The sequence below is a fragment of the Eptesicus fuscus genome, chromosome 13 (assembly GCF_027574615.1).
Source record: "Eptesicus fuscus isolate TK198812 chromosome 13, DD_ASM_mEF_20220401, whole genome shotgun sequence".
Lineage (NCBI taxonomy): Eukaryota > Metazoa > Chordata > Mammalia > Chiroptera > Vespertilionidae > Eptesicus > Eptesicus fuscus.
In genome coordinates, this window is record NC_072485.1 from 30,480,138 (window position 1) to 30,499,412 (window position 19,275).

Consider the following 19,275-nt stretch of genomic DNA (forward strand, 5'->3'; position numbering starts at 1 on the left):
TCAATCCCCAGCGCAGGGCGTGCAGGAGGCAGCCAATCAATGATTCTCTCTCATCATTGATGTTTCTCTCTCCCTCTCCCTTCCTCTCTGAAATCAATTAAAAAAAATATTTTTAAAAAGTTGTTACCTAGAAGATCAATTCTGAGACAGAGTGGTTTCACTGGAAGTGTAAGCCAGAATACAGACAGATATTTTTTTCCCCCCCAATAAACTCGGAGTTTTGTTGATTTTTTTTTTTTTTGCCGCCGTTAACATGACATCACTGGAAATCAGGAATGACTCCCACTCCTTAACTCCCTGTACTCTCGCGATACTAGAGCCCGGAGCGCGAAACGCCGTGGGCGGGGCTGGGGCGAGATCGCTGCCTTCCGGCCGGGCCGTTGTCTGGGTGGCGAGGGCGAGTCATCGCGGGGCCTCGCCGCCTGGGTCTTTCTTCCCTCCCCCCGCCTGGGCGTGGGGGCTCGGCCAGCCCAGTGGGGCGGGAGGCGACTCGGACCTTCCCCTTCATTTCGTTCTGGTCGGCTCACCGCTTACCCGCGCTGGGGCCTGGGGTCCTTGGGGCCCGCGAGGCCCGGTCTGAGAGGCCGGGGCCTACGTGGGCCGGCCGCCGGGCCCCATGAGGCACAGCCTGACCAAACTGCTGGCGGCCTCGGGCACCGACTCCCCAGCCCGCAGCGAGAGCCCGACGCAGGCCGCCACCCGCCCGCTGCCCCCGAACCGGACCCGGGCGGCGGCGGCGGCGGCGGAGGAAGAGCCGGCGGCCTCCAGATCTCCCTGCCGCGAGCAGCCGCGCGGCGAAGAGGCCGAGCTGGAGGACGCGAGGGGGGGCCGCGGCGGCGGCGGGGCGGGGCGCGCGCCCTCGCCGGAGGAGATGGAGGAGGAGGCGATGGCCGGCGTCCCCGGGGAGGAGACGGAGGACATGGACTTCCTGTCCGGGCTGGAACTGGCCGACCTGCTGGACCCCCGGCAACCGGACTGGCACCTGGAACCCGGGCTCAGCTCGCCCGGGCCCCTCTCGTCCGGCGGAGGCTCGGAGAGCGGCGGCCTATGGAGAGGGGACGACGACGACGAGTCCGCGGCCGCCGAGATGCAGCGCTTCTCTGACCTGCTGCAGAGGCTGCTGAACGGCATCGGAGGCTGCGGCAGCGGCAGTGACAGTGGCAGCGGCGAAAAGAGGCGGAGAAAGTCCCCCGGAGGCGGCGGCGGCGGCGGCGGCAGCAGCGGCAGCGACAGCAACAGCAACAACCAGGCGGCGACAAAGAGCCCCCGGAAGGCGGCGGCGGCTGCCGCGCGTCTGAATCGGCTGAAGAAGAAGGAGTACGTGATGGGGCTGGAGAGTCGAGTGCGGGGCTTGGCCGCCGAGAACCAGGAGCTGCGGGCCGAGAATCGGGAGCTGGGCAAGCGCGTGCAGGCACTGCAGGAGGAGAGTCGCTACCTACGGGCCGTCCTGGCCAACGAGACCGGCCTGGCTCGCTTGCTGAGCCGGCTGAGCGGCGTGGGACTGCGGCTGACCACCTCGCTCTTCAGAGACTCGCCCGCCGGGGACCATGACTACGCGTTGCCGGTGGGAAAGCAGCAGCAGCAGCAGCAGCAGCAGGACCTGCTAGAAGAGGACGACTCGGCGGGAGGAGTGTGTCTCCATGTGGACAAGGATAAGGTGTCGGTGGAGTTCTGCTCGGCGTGCGCCCGGAAGGCGTCGTCTTCTCTTAAAATGTAGGGTCAAGTAATCTGCTCTTTATCCGCGTTTTCCCCTTTCAACTCCCTTACACCATGTAAAACACCTTAGTGGGACATCGTCACTGGACACATTTCAGGTGGAAAAAAAAAAAAGTAAAATTGAATCTTTTAAGTGTTTAGCTAAAAGCATGAATGTGACACTGTAACCAACTCCCAATGATAACATGTGACTATTAAATCTCTCTGACAGTTTCTTTTTTAGGTGATTTCCTTCCTGCCAGGCTCCGTTGTAGGGGTTACAGAACAGTGGTTCCCGCCTCACCACCTGGTAAGGTTCCATCTCTTCACGTAACGCTCATGCTCTGCTGCTTAGTCTACTTTAATGGGCAACATCTCAATTTTGTGTGTGTGTGTGATTTTTTTTTTTTCATTTTTTTTTTGGAAGGCGGGAGGGGAATGTAATTTGGGCCCTGTCCACCCTGGAAACAGACTTGTGCTGGTCAATAATGTATTTAAGATGCTTCTTATGGTTGAAATAGCTGTTAATGTGTCCCCTTGTTCAGACTTGCGTGTACCTAGCTCTTCTGTCCCCAGTGTGGACATGGCCTTGGAGGACATCGATTCCAACTGTACACTGAAAGCTGCTAATAGAGATACAGTTTGGAGACAGTGAAACAGGTGAAGTTGGATGGAAGTTCCGAGTTGTACAAGGTGCAAATTGGAATTCCAGTATTAGAGCAACTTTTCAGAGGTTGACAATAAGTGTTCGGGGCATGCACAAAGGTGATAGTTATTTTGCTGGAGGTGACAACAAAATAACTCTAAAATATTCAGTAATGCCTTTTAGTTTTAAGTAGAAGATCTAGAACTACAATATTCAGATGAACAGATTTTAATATCTCACTAGTAGAGAGGTTGGAAATTAACATGCATATCAGACTCCTGTGTTAGTTAATTGAAGGAGGACTAAGAATGGTTAAATGAAATGCTTCTTTGAGGACCAGCACAGTGATGACGCTATCACTGAGTATGAATAAATTGTTGGACACCTTTATTTTTGTTGTATTAAAATTTTAGGTTAAATTTATGTATGATTCGATTTTGAAGGTTGTGAAATGTGAATGAAAACATGTAAAGTGAGGCTTCACAAAGAATCTTATTTTCCATATTTCAAAGATATTTTAAAAATTGAGTGGTGCTGACTACTTAATGACACGATTGACACTTTTTCCAAAGATGAGATATATTCTTCCCTTGAAGTTCTCTATTGTCTATTGTCCAACTGTATAAATTGAGTTATGGTGGCCTTCAGTGTAACAGGCATTAAGAAATTCTTTGTTAAAAAAAAAAAAAAGAAAGAAAAATTCTTTGTGAAACATCACTGTTTGATAAAGTATATACCTATTTAGCATCCTTGTTTTTCTTTGTGCTAAAGTGGATACAGCTGTTGGGGCAGAAGAGACGGGACCAGCTGCTGGCCACATTTCCTGCTTTATTTTAAAAGGTAGTATAAGAAATGAGGAAAAAGAGGTAATATCAGGGCTTCTGCTGTCTTTTTCTTTTAAAATGTTCATGATTAAAAAGTTTTTCCAGCAGTCCAAAGATGTAAGTTATCTTACACACAAAATGTTTTATTTTGTTGTTATTTGGTTATGAAAATGGAATCCTTGTTCTTGCACAACTGTAAATGTTTTGTTTCTAGATAATACTAGTTGAGACTTAACTCTGGTTTCCAGTGCATCACAGCAATTTTGTAAAACCATCTACTGCACTTGAGCATGAATGGGTAGTAGCCAAACTCACAGCCTGGAGTTATGAATCTGCTTATACCTAAGTGCAGGAGCAAGCCCCTCACGATGCAGCTGCATGGATTTTTAGTGCCTACTGAATTATACATATACATATATATATATATAAACCAAAAGTAGTTGGAAAATTATTTAAAATGACTAATTTGTGCTATCATTATGAAATATGTTAATGTAGATTTTTGAAACAGAAGTCTTGAATTGAAATTTAATTAATACTTGAACATTTTGTATATATTTCTTTGTATATAATTTTGTGCAGTACCAATGACAAAAATATGGTGTCATAATAAAACCAGGTTTGTTGATCTTTCAGTTACGGGCTCAAAGAATTTTTTCATCTCTAATATGACATTGAAAAATAATGAATGAGAATAGGAAAAATGATTGTTGTTAATGCTGATTGTGGGTCTTAAAGGTTCTGGAAGCAGTAAGTGCGTTTTTCTAAAAATTATACCATTCCTTGGAATATTTTCTTCATAACATCAGTGCTTTTCCTGGATTATTTGAAGTTGGGGCTGGGGAAAATAGTAGTCAAAAGCTTTCTGAATAGGGATGTTTTGAAATTCCAAGTGTAGATTTTTAGAATGTCATTTTATAAATGGCAGTTTTTGAAAATACTTGATTAAGAACTTTTGAAAGTGAAGATTAGTATCACCTATTTTTAAAGCTGCTTTGTTAGGTTATGTTTTAATTGTCTTTTCTTAGTTTCCATTTCATTTTTTTTTCCCTCTAATTTTGGTGACTCAGTGATTTTTGTCATTTTTTACATCAACTTCATAGTCTTGTTTTACATGGTATTGCATGTATTTAGGACCTATCTAACAGGGGCTTTAAATAAATTTGGTCATATTTATGTATAAACACATTTTACTGTAAATGTCTTGAGTTTCTGAATTTACAACAGATCTGTTTATTTCAGTATGTAGTAAACAATATCTTAAAAGTGTCCTATTCACTACTTGTTAATTAAAAAAGTTATGATTAATATGAAACTGTTGTCTTACTATTTTTAGAAAATTGTGTTCTGGTGAATAATAGTTATATAAAGAAGATTTCTGGAATATATGGATTGTTTTGAAATTTTCTGGTTTGGTTCTATTTCCTGTAATGGGTGAAAATAGTATTTGGGCAATATTTTTTTTTTTTCCTCTGAATTTTGCCTCTATGGCAAAATTATATAGAACTAGACTACAGATGTTGCTTTTTAATATTTGTCTTCTGATGGTGATAGGAATTCATACATTAACTGAATTAACACATCATATTGACCTACTATTTCTATCATATTGACTACAATTTCTGCACTTCCTTGACCTGACTTAAGTAAAATGTCCGTGTTTGTTAAAATGTGGTCACACCTCTGATATAAGCCGACAAAAAGTCTTCAAAATATTTTAAGTATTTGTACATGTTATAATCTCTAAATTAATCTCTCTCTCTTCTCTTTGAACAGCTTAGCAGTGTCTGCAAAAGCGAATCTTTTCCTACAACCTGTGTTAACTGACTGGACTGATGGTAACAAAGTAGTTGTGGGAGCCATGTCTGTCAAAAATTTGGCATCTGCTGAAAAAAATGAATGCCATTTTCAAGTTCCCAAATTACTTCTGTAGTGATTTCACTTTCCAGAAATGGAGATTTGAAAAGATTCTCTGGAATCCTTGAAAGACTTAATAGAAATACATGAGACTAAGTTAATTTTGGAACAAAATATACTTTTTTTTTGGTCTTTCAAAGGAGTGATACTCAGTTCTTCGCATACCTTTTTAAAAATTGTAACCATTGGAGAAGAGAATTATAATATTGCATCAAGGAGTACTAGATTCTTTACATAATCAAGAGCACATTCTATGGAATTATGTTTAGTGGAATAGAATTGATAAACAAGCTATCAGAGATCACAGGCATATCATGAGTTTGTATTTATTTCCTGGAACATGAAAGATAATCTGAAGTACAGACCGATCTTGCCAATAGAATATGAAAGTTAATGTAAAGTCCTTAACTATAAAGAGTAATCTTTTTAAATAGAAGCATTGTCTGTATATCTTTGAAAAAGTTGACATGATAAAATGTGGGTAGTTAATTGCAATTCAGGGTAATACCAGGATGTGTGGATTCTGAGGTTTTGGCTTCTTGCGCTTTCTCTGAGAGTACTTGACAAAATTTTTTGAATATTTCGAGTTTTCTAATGAATGGTATATTAGTTTACTATTTCATATAAGTTAAAATTTCTCTAGTGTTATGTAAGGGCTTTAGTATTCTGGATGATGGGAGTGGCTTTTTTCATGGAACATGGGGTTGTTTTGTTTAATCGAAACATTTCTCCAGTTTATTACAGTGTGAAAAAAACACTCAAAACTCTGGATTGTTTTATTTCATTTTTGTTGGATTGTGTTAATACATTCTTTTACCTGGTCTAGACCTAGCTATGCTGTCTTATCTTACATTTGAGAAGTATGCAAATGATAGATGTGGGAAATGGTGTAGACAGTGGTCAGCAAACCTCAGCTCGAGAGCCACATGCGGCTCTTTGGTCCCTTGAGTGTGGCTCTTCCACAAAATACCATGTGCGGGCGCGCAGGTACAGTGCGATTGAAACTTCATGGCCCATGCGCAGAAGTTGGTTTTCTGCCGGGCGAGTCTGTTTTGAAGAAGTGGCGTTAGAACACTCAAGGGGCCAAAGAGCCCCATGTGGCTCGCAAGCCGCAGTTTGCCGACCACTGGTGTAGGACATTAGCTCTTATTTTTTTTTCCAGAATAATTTACTATAACTACTATACAGTTTATTATATAGTATTATACAAACCCTATTAAATCCACTCAGTTTCTTGTATTCTAAGTGTATTCAGTGTCTGTTATGCCTTGCAGCAGACTATTCCGAGTAGCTTCTAAAGTGACTGATAGGTGTTTTTACAGTACCAATAGTATAGCCAACTGTAATTCTACAACCAATGATTAGGCATCAACTATTCTGCTTTGATGGAACAGTGAATAATTCACTTTTAATGAGTAATTATATTTTAAAAGATGTGATTACCAAGTTGAGCATTTTGAAGGTCTAGTTTAAGGTCTTACTAACTTAGGTTTTTAAGCTAAACAATCTGATAATGAGGTAGTAATATATTTTCAAGTTTTTAGTTTTTTCCCAGACACATTATCAATACAAAGTTTTGAGACCCTCCCAAATGTTTATTTTTGTATTTCACTGTGTTTTTTCTTCACAACCTGGATAGTTAACCACATAAGCCAGGAATAAAAAAGGAGGAGGTTTTTCATCAGAAACTTATAGAATGTTTTGTTTGGCCAGCACAATATATTTCACATATTTGAACTTTAATACCTCAATACTCGGTTCACCAGTTACTCCCTGTTGTCTTATCAGATTGAGCTCTGATCTAGATTACAAATGGTCATTTACTTTGTTTTAAAGTGAAGAATTAAACTTGGAGGTATTTTAAATTTGATTCAGAAAGTAGCTTTGCATTAAGAACATAATATAAAATTAGAGAAAAACTTTTTTTTTTTAAGATACAGAAAGTTGCTCATTAACTTTCCTTTCTCATTACTTTGGTTACTGACAATAGTGTTTTTATTACTAGTTTTTTACTTTTCCCCAATTTGTGCAGTCAGGATTTCTTACTCAGCTGTTTCCCCAAGTTTTTTAAAAGCCAGTACACAACAGGCTTTAATAATTTTTAAAATTTTGTTGAGCCAAAATTGCTTGTTTTGATGAGAATGTTTTGCTCAATTTTTAGTTATTCTAATTTTACAGTCTAAAAGTGTTGGTATACATAGGTGCAGTCACAAATGGTGTTTAGAACATTTGTGTACTTCAGCTAATATTCAAACTTGAATTTTATTGGTGGGCCAACTTCCTTTAGAATGTGCCTCCAAATTCTGTATCTTTCCTATTATATACCCATTGAGGTCAATTTCCTAGACCTCCCCCTCTGGATTTCAGTGTACTTACAGTACACTAAATTTATATTACAAACTTATATTAATTTAAGTATAATATATGAATACTTTGTTTTTAGAGCCAAATAATTAGAAATTGTAAAAGACGGATTTAAATAGTTTGCTGTCACTGAACTATTAAAAATGATTATCCTGACTAAGGCAGTGTTCTTTAGGTCTTGGCTACAAATGACTTTCCTTAAATTATAATGCAAATTCCTATGTCATATTCCCAGATCAAAAATTTTGGTAAGGTAGATTTATAGCAAGATTTGAAATAACATGCTCTTTGGCTTATGTTGCCCCATTTTATTACACTGAGTGGCCAGATTATTATAATCTCTGAATGCATAATAATCTGGCCACTCAGTGTATATCCTATATAATAAAAGGCTAATATGCAAATTGTCCCCTTGACCAGGAGTTCGGCCAGCAGGCCGGCCACCCAACTACCCATGTCCCCTCCCCCTTGCCAGGCTGGCTGGACCCCACCCATGCACAAATTCATGCACCGGGCCTGTGTGTGTGTGTGTGTGTGTGTGTGTGTGTGTGTGTGTCTCATAGCTAACATTGTCAGTCAGATTCTCTCTCTCTCTCTCTCTCTCTCTCAGATTATTATGCGTTCAGAGATCATAATAATTTGGCCACTCAGTGTAATTGAAAAGATGATTTAAGAAATACATAATGTAAAGGACATATTTGAAAGAGATCCTGAAACCATTGTGAATTTTTCTATTTATACACTAGAGGCCCGATGCACAAAATTTGTGCAAGAGTAGGCTTCCCTTCCCCCGGCTGCTGGCACCGACTTCACTCTGGCACCCTGGACCCGGGCTTCCCGGCTTCCTCTGGAAGAACATCCAGTCTAATTAGCATATTATGCTTTTATTATTATAGATGGTATGCTTGGGAATAAATACTGTGGGAATGTTTAAGGATATGTAAGGAAACAATTTGCACTAATTTAGTTGCATCAGTGGGTTTTAAGTTATCCAAATTGATTATACCCTTCTCTGCTTTTTAAGAAGTCTAATTTAGTAATTAGTCTTTCTTGTTTTTGAAGTCAGCAATAACTTTTTTTAAAAATATATATTTTATTGATTTTTTTACAGAGAGGAAGGGAGAGGGATAGAGAGCTAGAAACATCGATGAGAGAGAAACATCGACCAGCTGCCTCCTGCACACCCCCTACCGGGGTTGTGCCCGCAACCAATGTACATGCCCTTGACCGGAATCGAACCTGGGACCTTTCAGTCCGCAGGCCGACGCTCTCTCCACTGAGCCAAACCGGTTTCGGCATGAAGTCAGCAATAACTTTTAATCTATTTTCACTGTGACAGAACTCTGCTTTAAATAAAAGTGACAGAATGCAGATGAAATACATAATTTGGGGTCAGAGTTTTATCTTGATATTTTAGCTTGTAGAACAGGTAACTTTTTTCCTTTTAAGTACCTGTTAAAGGTAAATCATCTGCTTTCTGAAAAATTGAAAATGTAATTTTAAAATTTCACTTAAATAATCTTCAGCTGCATTGCTTTCTTTAGAGACACTGAAAACCTATTTCATGAAGGTACTCTTTCTAGATGATAGACTATGTTCTCCTTTTATATAATTTTAAGTATGATAACATCACAACTGTTGTCACAAATACAGTATTTGGAAGGAATAGCTAAGGTACTTGTGAATATGATCTGTGATATCACTTAATATTTTGTTTGGTACAATTGGCTTGTTTCATCAGAAAAGTGTTTGTCTAGATAGGTGCTGTCCAATACTGTAGCCTTAACCACATGTGGCTAAAAACTTAAAATTTACAAGTTATTCATTTGCATTAGTCATATTTCAGGTGCTCAATGGCTCGTAGCTAACATTGTCAGTCAGATCAAAAACATCACAAAGTTCTGTTGAATAATACTGATTTAAATGTCAGAAAAGAAAATCATTTAAAGAATTGAGATAAAAAGTTTTAGGAAGGGGCCCAGCTGGTGTGGTTCCCATGGACCCATGAACTAGGTCAGGGTTTGACTCCAGGTCAGAAACAAAACCAGTAGCAATAGGAATATGGCTACCATGTGAGTGCCTGTGTTAGGCAAATTACATGTTATGTAATACCAATATTGAGTGAGGTTAATGATGAGCATTGGGCCAGAGAGGCTAGTTAACTTGCTTAGCATCACAGAGCTTAAACAAAGGCTCAAGTCTGTGATTCCAAAGAACTATTCCATACTAGATGGGAACTTCAAAGGTAGTATCAGCCTGTCTTCTAAGACTATAGCTTTCCAAGGACATAAATAGGTGACTTTTGAAGCATGTAACTATATCATTAGAAGAGCTCAAGTTGAGCCTGAATAACCATTTGTAAAGAATACTGGAATTGATCCCTCTGTGAGAAAGGTTAATGAAAATGTTCCAAGAGTCTGGATTAATACCAGTGGAAACAATGAATTAGGAAAATAAAGTGTAAATAACAATTGGTGGTGTACTGATATTCCCACTTCACCCATTTTCATTCTTGTTTGGATTCTTTTTGAAGTCTTCACTGTAAACTGTTTTATGGTTGTGTTTTTATTTTTTCTCTGTTAAAGATCACTCTGCCTAAGGGCATAGAGCAAGTGTGGTGAAGACACTACTGGGCAAACTAGAAAAGTAATGCTCTTGTTTAAGTGGGTAGCCTTTAGTGTTATTGAGTAGGTCTCATCAGAGTTGTACCTCGTGATAAATTATAAGTCTACTAGAGGCCTGGTGCATGAAATTCATGCACGGGTGGAGTCCCTAGGTCTGGCCAGCAATCAGGGCTAGGCTGGAGAGGAGGTGATGGTTACCAGGCCAGGCACGGAAGGAACAGACATTGCCGCCACCATTGTCGGCACCCCACCACCCTGCAGTTCCCCGCCTCTCCCCTCCTTCTTCCACCTTGGTGGGCAGGTGGTGGGCTGATCGGGGCCTGCCTGCAGGGGGGAGAAACAAAGCACAGGAGGTTGGCTGCAGGCCCTGAGGGAGCCAGCCCTCCGCCCTCCTGGGAAAGAGGCCAGATCTGCTGCCACACATCCCGGCTCAGGGGCCAACCCCAATCGGACCATCAGGGCCTGCCAGATGTGGGGGGAAGAGACTACAGGAGGTTGGCTGGCAGGGGGAGGTTGGTTGTGGAAGTGCACTGACCACCAGGGGGAAGCTCCTGCATTAAGTGTCTGCCCCCTGGTGGTCAGTGAGCGTCATAGCGACCGGTTGTTCTGGTCACTTAGGCTTTTATATATACACTGAGTGGCCAGATTATGATCTCTGAACACATAATCTGGCCACTCCATATATCCTATATAATAAAAGGCTAATATGCAAATTGTCCCCTTGACCAGGAGTTTGACCAGCAGACCAGCAGGCAGGCCGACCAACCGCCCATGTCCCCTCCCCCTGGCCAGGCTGGCCAGACCCCACCCATGCACAAATTCATCCACTGGGCCTCATATATATATATATACTAGAGGCCCGGTGCACGAAATTCGTGCACGGAGGGGGGTTCTCCCTCAGCCCAGCCTGTACCCTCTCCAATATGAGATCCCTCTCACAATCCAGGACTGCTGGCTCCCAACTGCTTGCCTGCCTGCCTTCCTGATTGGCCCTAACCGCTTCTGCCTGCCAGCCGGATCACCCCCTAACCACTCCGCTGCCAGCCTGATTGATGCCTAACAGCTCCCCTGCCAGCCTGTTTGCCCCCAACTTCCCTCCTCTGCAGGCCTGGTCACTCCTAACTGCCCTCTCCTGGAGGGTTGATCACCTCCAACTGCCCTTTCTTGCAGGCCTGGTCCCTCTCAACTGCCCTCCCTTGCAGGGCTGATCCCTCACAACTGCCCTCCCTTGCAGGCCTGGTCCCTCACAACTGCCCTCCCTTGCAGGCCAGGTGCCTCCCAACTGCCCTCTCCTGCTGGCCATCTTGTGGTGGCCATCTTGTGTCCACATGGGGGCAGGATCTTTGATCACATGGGGGCAGCTATATTGTGTGTTGCAGTGATGATCAATCTGCATATTATTCTTTTATTAGATAGGATAGAGGCCTGGTACAGGGGTGGGGGCCAGCTGGTTTGCTCTGAAGGGTGTCCCTGATCAGGGTGGGGGTTCCCTTGGGGCATGGGGCGGCCTGAGCGAGGGGCCTGTGGTGGTTTTCAGGCCGGCCATGCCCCCTGGCAACGCAAGTGGAGGCCCTGGTATCTGGAATTTATTTTCCTTCTACAATTGAAACTTTGTAGCCTGGAGCAGAGCCAAGCCTGGGGCTCCCTCCGAGGCCGCAGCCATTGTGTTGGGATTATAATTGAAACTATGTTGCCTTAAGCAGGTGAGCCCGGCCAGGATGTGTGGAAAGCTTTGCTTCCCCTGTTGCCGGCGGCAACCCTGGCCTCCTCTCTCAAGCTCCATTCTGCCGCCATTTGTTTGAATTTGTTTACCTTCTATAATTGAAACTTTGTAGCTTGAGTGGAGGCTTAGGCCTGGAAATGGCAGGCAGAAAGCTTGGCCTCCTGTTACCTAGGAAACCTTGCTCTCTGTGGCTGTAGCCATCTTGGTTTGGGTTAATTTGCATACTCACTCTGATTGGATGGTGGGCGTGGCTTGTGGGTGTGTCGGAGGTATGGTCAATTTGCATATTTGTCTATTATTAGATTAGATATGTATGTATATGTATCACACACATACACAGAGTGGTCAGATTATTACGCATTCAGAGATCATCATAATCTGGCCACTCAGTGTATAGATAGATGTTCATACAGTAGACATTGGTTATTAGTTTTATTTTTGTGTACACATTTGCTTAACAATCATTCAATGTTTAGGCCAGGTTCAGGTAATTGAAGAGCCTTTATAAGTAGTTTATATTGCCTTGAACTAAGGTATGCTGAAAACCCAGTCTGGAGCAAAATAGGAAATAACATCTTTCTAAAGATAGGTTGAGAAATTCTCATCCAGTAGGTTAAGATGTTTCCTCTCTCTGGTAGCAGGGCTGAGGCATACCTGTAAGAAAACATGAAGAACAGTTCACTAGAAAAGATCGTTGTGTTAAGTGGCAAACCAATATACAATGTATGTATTAATCTCAGAGTCTTAAATAGTTTAAAGATTAAGGCATTACTACTGTTAGTCCTCAAAACTGTCTCTTTGGGGATTTTTTTTTCCCCTCTTTCTCCAGTTTACCAATGAGGCTCATAGAGCATAGAGTGCTTGATATAAGAATTTATCGGAGAAAAACGGTTATTTTGAAGTAGAAAGTTTATAGCTAGACATATTCTGATGGAAATGCTCTTAGTGGAAGGGCTCAAATTCTGAAGAACATTATATATATAACACTAGTGGCCCAGTATATGAAATTCGTGAACTCGGGGGTACAAGGGGCGGGGGGATGGAAGCAGAGAAGGGTCCCTCAGCTTTGCCCATGCCCTCTTGCATTCCAGGAGCCCTTGGGGGATGGCCCAGGGGAGAGGGCCTAAGCCGTCAGTCGGACATCCTTAGCGCTGCTGTGGAGGTGAGAGAGGCTCCCACCACCGCCGCTGCACTTGCCAGCGGTGAACCTGGCTCAGGGCTTTTAGCTGAGCAGCACTCCCCTTGTGGGAGCACACTGGCCACCAGGGGGCAGCTCCTGGTTGAGCATCTGCCCCCTGGTGGTCAGTGCACATCATAATGACCAGTCGTTCTGCTGTTCAGTCAATTTGCATATTAGCCTTTTATTATATAGGATGGTTTTAGAGCTAGAAATAGTATTATTAGTAGCTTTGTAAGTTCTAAATTAACGTAAACTGTAAATTAAGGTTACCAACTTGAACTACACACCCAAGAGGTACAGTGTGGTAAGTTTCAAGAACTGTTTTCAAATTCTTGAGAATAGTTATTTATTTGTAAGAAAAAGAAAAAGTCTTAACGCTTTCAAATCAAAAGGTAACAATGCCTTAGAAAATGTATTTGCGCCGAAACCGGTTGGCTCAGTGGATAGAGCGTCGGTCTGCAGGACTGAGGGGTCCCAGGTTCGATTCCGGTCAAGGGCATGTACATTGGTTGCGGGCACGTCCCCAGTGGGGGATGTGCAGGAGGCAGCTGGTCGATGTTTCTCTCTCATCGACGTTTCTAACTCTCTATCCCTCTCCCTTCCTCTCTGTAAAAAATCAATAAAATATATTAAAAAAAAAAAGTTTAAAAAAAAAATGTATTTGCTGTTTTAAGTTACATATTTTTTAGGTAATCATTTATATGTTACTCAAGTTTTTCAATGATTATGAGAAAACAAAGAATCCTACCTGGCTGCTAGGCCACCATTCACAGGAATAGCCAAGAAAACAGGGTACAGACCACCAAAAACAAGTCCAGCCAATCCACCTCGTATTATGGTACAGGTTTCACAATGCAAATCACCTAGAAAACATATTGGTTGTGGTGATGAAGATCATGATAGTCAAGCAAACACGATTTAAAGAATGCAAGGTCCCCTTATATGTATCACAAAGACTCAATTTTCAGGCAGTGATAGAGCAAATGTAATTCTGCAAGGCATGTTAAAAGGTATAATTACATGTACAGATAACCTAAAATAGCCAGGAGTAACTGATAACCATCCTAGGAAAAATTCTCTAATTTGTTCTGAACTTGACTGAATATAATTTCGGTTTGTGCTGCATTCAGCTTGCTGCACTTGTATTAAACTTCTTTTAATCTATGTGAATTCTGTTTTACAATTTATACTTCATCTTATACTTTTACATTACATAGTGAGACTTTATGAAATTATTCATTTCCAAATTAGTATAAAGTATATTAAAAATAGAAAGGTAAGTTGTAACTTATGTTTTCCTCAGTCAGTCTGTTCAATTCATTAGGCAATAAGTTTCCCTAGATCATAAAAGTTCTTTCCACAGTGATTATAGGGATTCAAGCAAAACAGCCATACAATTTAAACAAATTTAGAGCAGCACTTAGCAGAAGAGAATTTAAATGAGCTGCCTCACTCTCCACCACCACTTGTAGTAATACTTTTATTTTAAATTATTAAAACCTTTTTCATGATTAGCTATACTCAAAGCACTTGGCACATACAGTATGGTAAACTATCAAAAGAAAATCAAATCTCCATACATTTAACAATTCTTGTATGTACATGAAGTGCTTCAAGAGGTTTATTATTCCCATAAAAATATTTTTTTCCCTTTAAGGAATTCTCTGTAAATTTTTTTTAAAAAACTAAGCATGTTTTTTAAAAATTAAGTTTCAAAATATTCTAAGCACTGTAAGAAAGATAAGTTAGATAAAGGAAAGTATTTAGAACTGCCATGTATGTGCACTTTTTTGGTAGTCCACGCTAATATGAATTAATTGCCATTTTAAGAATTAATATAAGGTGCAAATGTTATATACCAAATCAAACTATGGAGATAGTGAAATAGAATTTACCTGTATTCAGTGGTAAACTTACAACAGTTTTGTAAGATAGGTCCGCTGTCAAAAATGGAATCACTGCCATTGGTAAACCAGCAGCTATACGAGCCTGTGTCACATTTAAGACGCGTCGAAAAAGACTGTTTGCTATTAGGCCACAGAGAGCAGCATTAAGTCCAATGTATGTTGATCCATGTTCAAGTAGATTCCTGAGTGGGTGAAGAAAAAAAACAGTAATTTATTTAGCTCTACTGTGTGTTAGGGAGCTCCCAACATTTCTGCATGTTAAGAACTAACCAGGACTTAACAGGATACAACATTTATCCCTTATAGCTCTATAAAACAAAAACCTTGAAAATGTTTTACATACAGCCCTAACCGGTTTGGCTCAGTGGATAGAGCATCCACCTGCGGATTCAAGGGCCCCAGGCTCGATTCTGGTCAAGGGTATGTATGTACCTTGGTTGCGGGCACATCCCCAGTAGGGGGTGTGCAGGAGGCAGCTGATTGATGTTTCTCTCTCATCGATATTTCTAACTCTCTTTCCCTCTCCCTCCTCTCTGTAAAAAATCAATAAAATATTAAAAAAAGTTTTACATACAGATTTTTATTCTGAAAGGCTTTTGAATTTGGTAACACTTAAGGGTACAGTGATACATTTAGATTTTGCAAAGGATATTAGTATAGAAATTTCCCTCAACTATAGATAGCCAGGAAGAGCTTGAAGAGTCTGATTTGGATGCCTCTCCTCTAGGCTCCCAAAATACCCAATACTTCTTCTCTAGCACAACACATTATAGAGTTCTCCACTAGTGTTCCCCACTGTAAACAAGTTGAGGACAATGGATACAAATTCCTCTTGGTTTCAATAGCACCTGTCAGAAGGCATTCAAAGAGGTAAAGATAACGTTTCAGTTCATTCTTCCCTAAAGCATTAGCTTCAGGATTCAGGGATTGGAAGGGGACTAACATTTAAGGGATAGCCTATGCCAGGTAACTTGTAACAACCCACTGAAATAATAAATTGATGTTTTGAGGTAAGTGGTTTTTAAGCTATGGTATGGATGAATTTAAAACATGTTCTGAGCATGGTATGGATGAATTTAAAACATGTTTTGGAAAAAATAATGCCTAAAATTATTGCTGGGTATTGAAAGTACTCCAAACTCTTCAACCTATCATTAAACTTGACCACCTTACCTTGCCATCTACAACACAGGTGGTGTCGATCTCTCAAAATTCTCATTACTTTTTAAAATTGAATTTATTGGAGTTACATGGTTCATAAAACGATACAGATTTAAAGTGTACGGTTTTGAAATCTGTAAATAAAACACCATCTGCGCACTGCATCGTGCACCCATCCCTTGATGCAAAGTCTCTTTTAAATTCCATTATTCTTAGCCAACCTAGCCACACAATGATCCCTCTGACTTCTATGTTTATTTAATACTCTTAGCACAGCTTTCCTAGTTAATTCGTAATGGAGTTTCTGTAAGGTGTTACTTTTCTTAACCTTTCACGCAATCATGTTACATAGGTAGACATGCTGCTCAAGGCAAAAACATTTACCATTAACCTTCACTGTTTTCAGTTTTATTATTAGAGGATGAAAGACATGTAAACTTAAGATAAAACACGTCTTAATAAATGGTAATAGCAGTAGCAGAGAGGCAGTTTCGTAACTTAGAGCACATAAGATAATTTTTAAAGAGTGATGAGAGCCTAGAGAAGAACCCACCAAACAACAAAAAACACGAATGTTTTTGAGGGAGAAATTGCAACACTTCCTCTAAAATACTGTTATTTTATCTACATAACAATCCTGTTCAATATTTATCTCTATTTTAATCATAGGAGTGAATGCTCAGAAGTAAATAATTTGCCCAAATATTTTAATATTATAAATTATATATTACTCTAAAATATAATAAAAATAAATATGTAAATAATACAAGTACAACTGGACAGTGAATAGCAAAGTTTGTTATCTCCCAAACAGGTTTTAATTTACTATACCTTTAAGTTACATTTTTTAGTTAATAAATTAGTAAGTACAAAATTATCTGGTAGACCCTTTACCAGTTAATTTTCCAAAAAAGTGCCTATAAAACTAGCCACTCATGATATTTTATAAGATACACAAAATAACTAGACATATGAACTAGACACATAATATACAAGAACAAATTTAACAAGTGGCAACAAATATATGGTGTGTAAAATTACTTTGTACTTCAAACCCATCCAATTTTTATCTCAACTGCTACCATCACCATGCACCAGGATTACTATGTGTTTTCCTTTTGGTCTTTTCTACCTTAAATCTGTTTTCCAAAAAGAAACTACTGTAGTTCACTCTGTTGTCTTCACAGACCAGTACATTTCCTACATAGCCTTTTTCTGTTTATAACACCTTAAGGATTTTTTTAACCATGATCCTATTCTCTTGAGGTTCCTTGTCTAGCTATGTGTGTTCAACAGCCTTCTCTATGATTATGGTCAGCATAATGATAATATGAATTAAAGACATTAAAAGCTATTTTAAAGTTTTGATATTTTAATGAGTCCACAAATGTACATTTGACTATACTCTAAGCCAAATAGGAAAAATGAGAACCATCATATAATTAGATATGTCCAAAGATATGAATTCTAGCCTTGACTTGAAGCTAAATGGTTAATGGTGCTGGGCCTTAGTTTTCTCAAGGCAAGAAAACGTTCAGTTTCCTTCTGATATTCTATGTTATTTACACAGAAACCAAGTAAATTTGAGATAATAAATATTCACCTAGTAAAAGATATGTTTTAAATTAAGATGGGATCCTACCTTTCGGCTTCTGGAAGTTGGTTAATTTTTCTGTGTATGATGTCCAAAATGTGTTCTTTCTTGAAAGTATCATCTGATTCATGATTTTCCATCTTGAACCTTAAAAAAATTAAAAGTATCATTTTTCAATAATGTATATCTAGAGAAAAAAACAAAAGAGCTTATAAAAAGCCTTTTGAAGACCATTAATAATTTCAAGAGAATTAGATATGTAGATTGAATTCATAATCTGCAGCACACCATAACTTTCCCCTTCCCAAAATGAATTCTAAGTGAAATAGAATCAGAACATGAAAATCAGTGGATAGAGCTTCTAGGAATACAGACTATTTTTATAACCCTTAAAAATATTCTTAATTTGCAAATAGCACCAAAAACCATAAAATTAATACTAAACTAATATTAAGAACTTGTGTTCATCTATAGACACCATAAAGATAAGCTAGTGTGAAAGTAATGTTTGCAATATAATTGACAAAAGAGTAGCACTCAGGATGTGTAAAGTACAAATCAACAAAAAAAAAGGGCAAGCAACCCAACAGAAAAATTGAAAACAGGTTTGAACAAGCACTTTGCTGAAAGGAAAGCTAAAGAGCCAATGAACATAAAATGTGCTTAACCTCATAATCAGGGAAATAGAAATTAAAATCAGAGTGATACGAATATGCGGACTTAAGTTAGCTAACACACACACACGGAAATAGAAATTAAAACCAGTGATATGAATATGCGGACTTAAGTTAATGCGCACACACACACACACACACACACACACACCCGACCATTTCAATTACTGGCAAGAATGTAGGGTAAATCGTGTTGCAGGTGGAAGCGTAAATTATATCCAGTTTGGGGAAAACCACTTTGGAAGGGAATTTGGTGTTATTTAGTAAGCAGAAGGCACATACCCAACAATTTCTCTACAGCAGAGGTCAAAATAGTATTTTAGGCTTTGCAGGTGACCTATAGTCTTTGCTGAGTACTTTTTAAAAACATAAGAAATCATTCTGAGCTGGCTGGCCATACAGACACTACAGGCTTCATCTGGCCCACAGGCCAGGAGCTTGTTGATCCAGGCACTAGTTGGGGTGCATGTCGGAGCAGGGCAATGGCGAATGATCCCCTTTTTCCCCCGAATCTTCAGCCATCGCACGTCACTCAGGACAGCTCTGAGATAGGCAATGAGGAAAGTAGGGCCTCGGAAAATTAAATTGGGCCCAGGATACCCTATGCATTGGCAGTAAACCCGGGGTTAAATTCAAGTGCAGGTTTTTTTTGTTTGTTTGTTTTTTCCTACTGGCTCACTTTAAACATTAGTTCTTTTCTTCTAAGGTGTCAAGTGAAGAGACGGGCAGGCGCCGCCGGGCCGACTCCTCTCCTCCCCTCTGACCCAGTCTCGGGATCGCATTCCCGCCGCCGTGCTCCTGACACCCAGGCACTTCCTGCCCCTCTGCCCCGGGGTGCAGTACCTTATGCTCCCCCTGCCGCCCTCGGTGCTAGCTCCGGCCTTCCTCGGCCCTAAGGCTCACCGCAACCTTCACCCTGCTCGCGCGGGCGCCGCCATCTTTGGAGCCACGTGACTCGGAGGGGGC

At 40.6% G+C, this 19,275-nt stretch overlaps 2 protein-coding genes across 8 annotated transcripts; one reads left to right on the forward strand and one right to left on the reverse strand.

Annotated features, from left to right (window-relative positions):
* The first annotated feature begins 356 nt into the window (after nucleotides 1-356).
* CREBZF (CREB/ATF bZIP transcription factor) lies at nucleotides 357-7,642 on the forward strand. Of its 6 annotated transcripts, none has more exons than XM_028128512.2 (4): nucleotides 357-1,713; nucleotides 1,928-2,005; nucleotides 3,113-3,181; nucleotides 4,942-7,640. In XM_028128512.2, exons 1-2 carry the CDS (start codon nucleotides 617-619, stop codon nucleotides 1,941-1,943), a joined length of 1,113 nt encoding a protein of 370 aa, XP_027984313.2. In that variant the 5' UTR covers nucleotides 357-616; the 3' UTR covers nucleotides 1,944-2,005; nucleotides 3,113-3,181; nucleotides 4,942-7,640. The 6 variants fall into 6 exon arrangements, with proteins under 6 accessions (XP_027984313.2, XP_054580760.1, XP_027984311.2 ...); XM_054724785.1 differs by lacking the exon at nucleotides 4,942-7,640 and adding an exon at nucleotides 2,241-2,355 and having other exon boundaries at nucleotides 357-1,814; nucleotides 3,113-4,480; XM_028128510.2 differs by lacking the exon at nucleotides 4,942-7,640 and adding an exon at nucleotides 2,241-2,355 and having other exon boundaries at nucleotides 3,113-4,480.
* Nucleotides 7,643-12,212: 4,570 nt separating this feature from the next.
* TMEM126A (transmembrane protein 126A) lies at nucleotides 12,213-19,265 on the reverse strand. Of its 2 annotated transcripts, none has more exons than XM_054725067.1 (5): nucleotides 19,213-19,265; nucleotides 17,684-17,782; nucleotides 14,869-15,062; nucleotides 13,722-13,836; nucleotides 12,213-12,447 (listed from the first exon to the last, which is right to left on the reverse strand). In XM_054725067.1, the coding sequence occupies exons 2-5, from the start codon at nucleotides 17,773-17,775 to the stop codon at nucleotides 12,255-12,257; spliced, it is 594 nt and encodes a 197-aa protein (XP_054581042.1). In that variant the 5' UTR covers nucleotides 17,776-17,782; nucleotides 19,213-19,265; the 3' UTR covers nucleotides 12,213-12,254. The 2 variants fall into 2 exon arrangements, with proteins under 2 accessions (XP_054581042.1, XP_054581041.1); XM_054725066.1 differs by having other exon boundaries at nucleotides 19,153-19,248.
* Nucleotides 19,266-19,275: the final 10 nt, after the last annotated feature.

Coding starts and splice junctions, on each gene's coding strand:
- CREBZF (XM_054724784.1), top strand. CDS start 617: ATGAGGCACAGCCTGACCAAACTGCTGGCGGCCTCGGGCACCGACTCC.
- TMEM126A (XM_054725067.1), bottom strand. CDS start 17,775: ATGGAAAATCATGAATCAGATGATACTTTCAAGAAAGAACACATTTTG. Junction 15,063..17,683: donor CAACTTCCAGAAGCCGAAAG/GTAGGATCCCAT, acceptor TCACCCACTCAG/GAATCTACTTGAACATGGAT. Junction 12,448..13,721: donor AATGGTGGCCTAGCAGCCAG/GTAGGATTCTTT, acceptor GTTTTCTTACAG/GTATGCCTCAGCCCTGCTAC.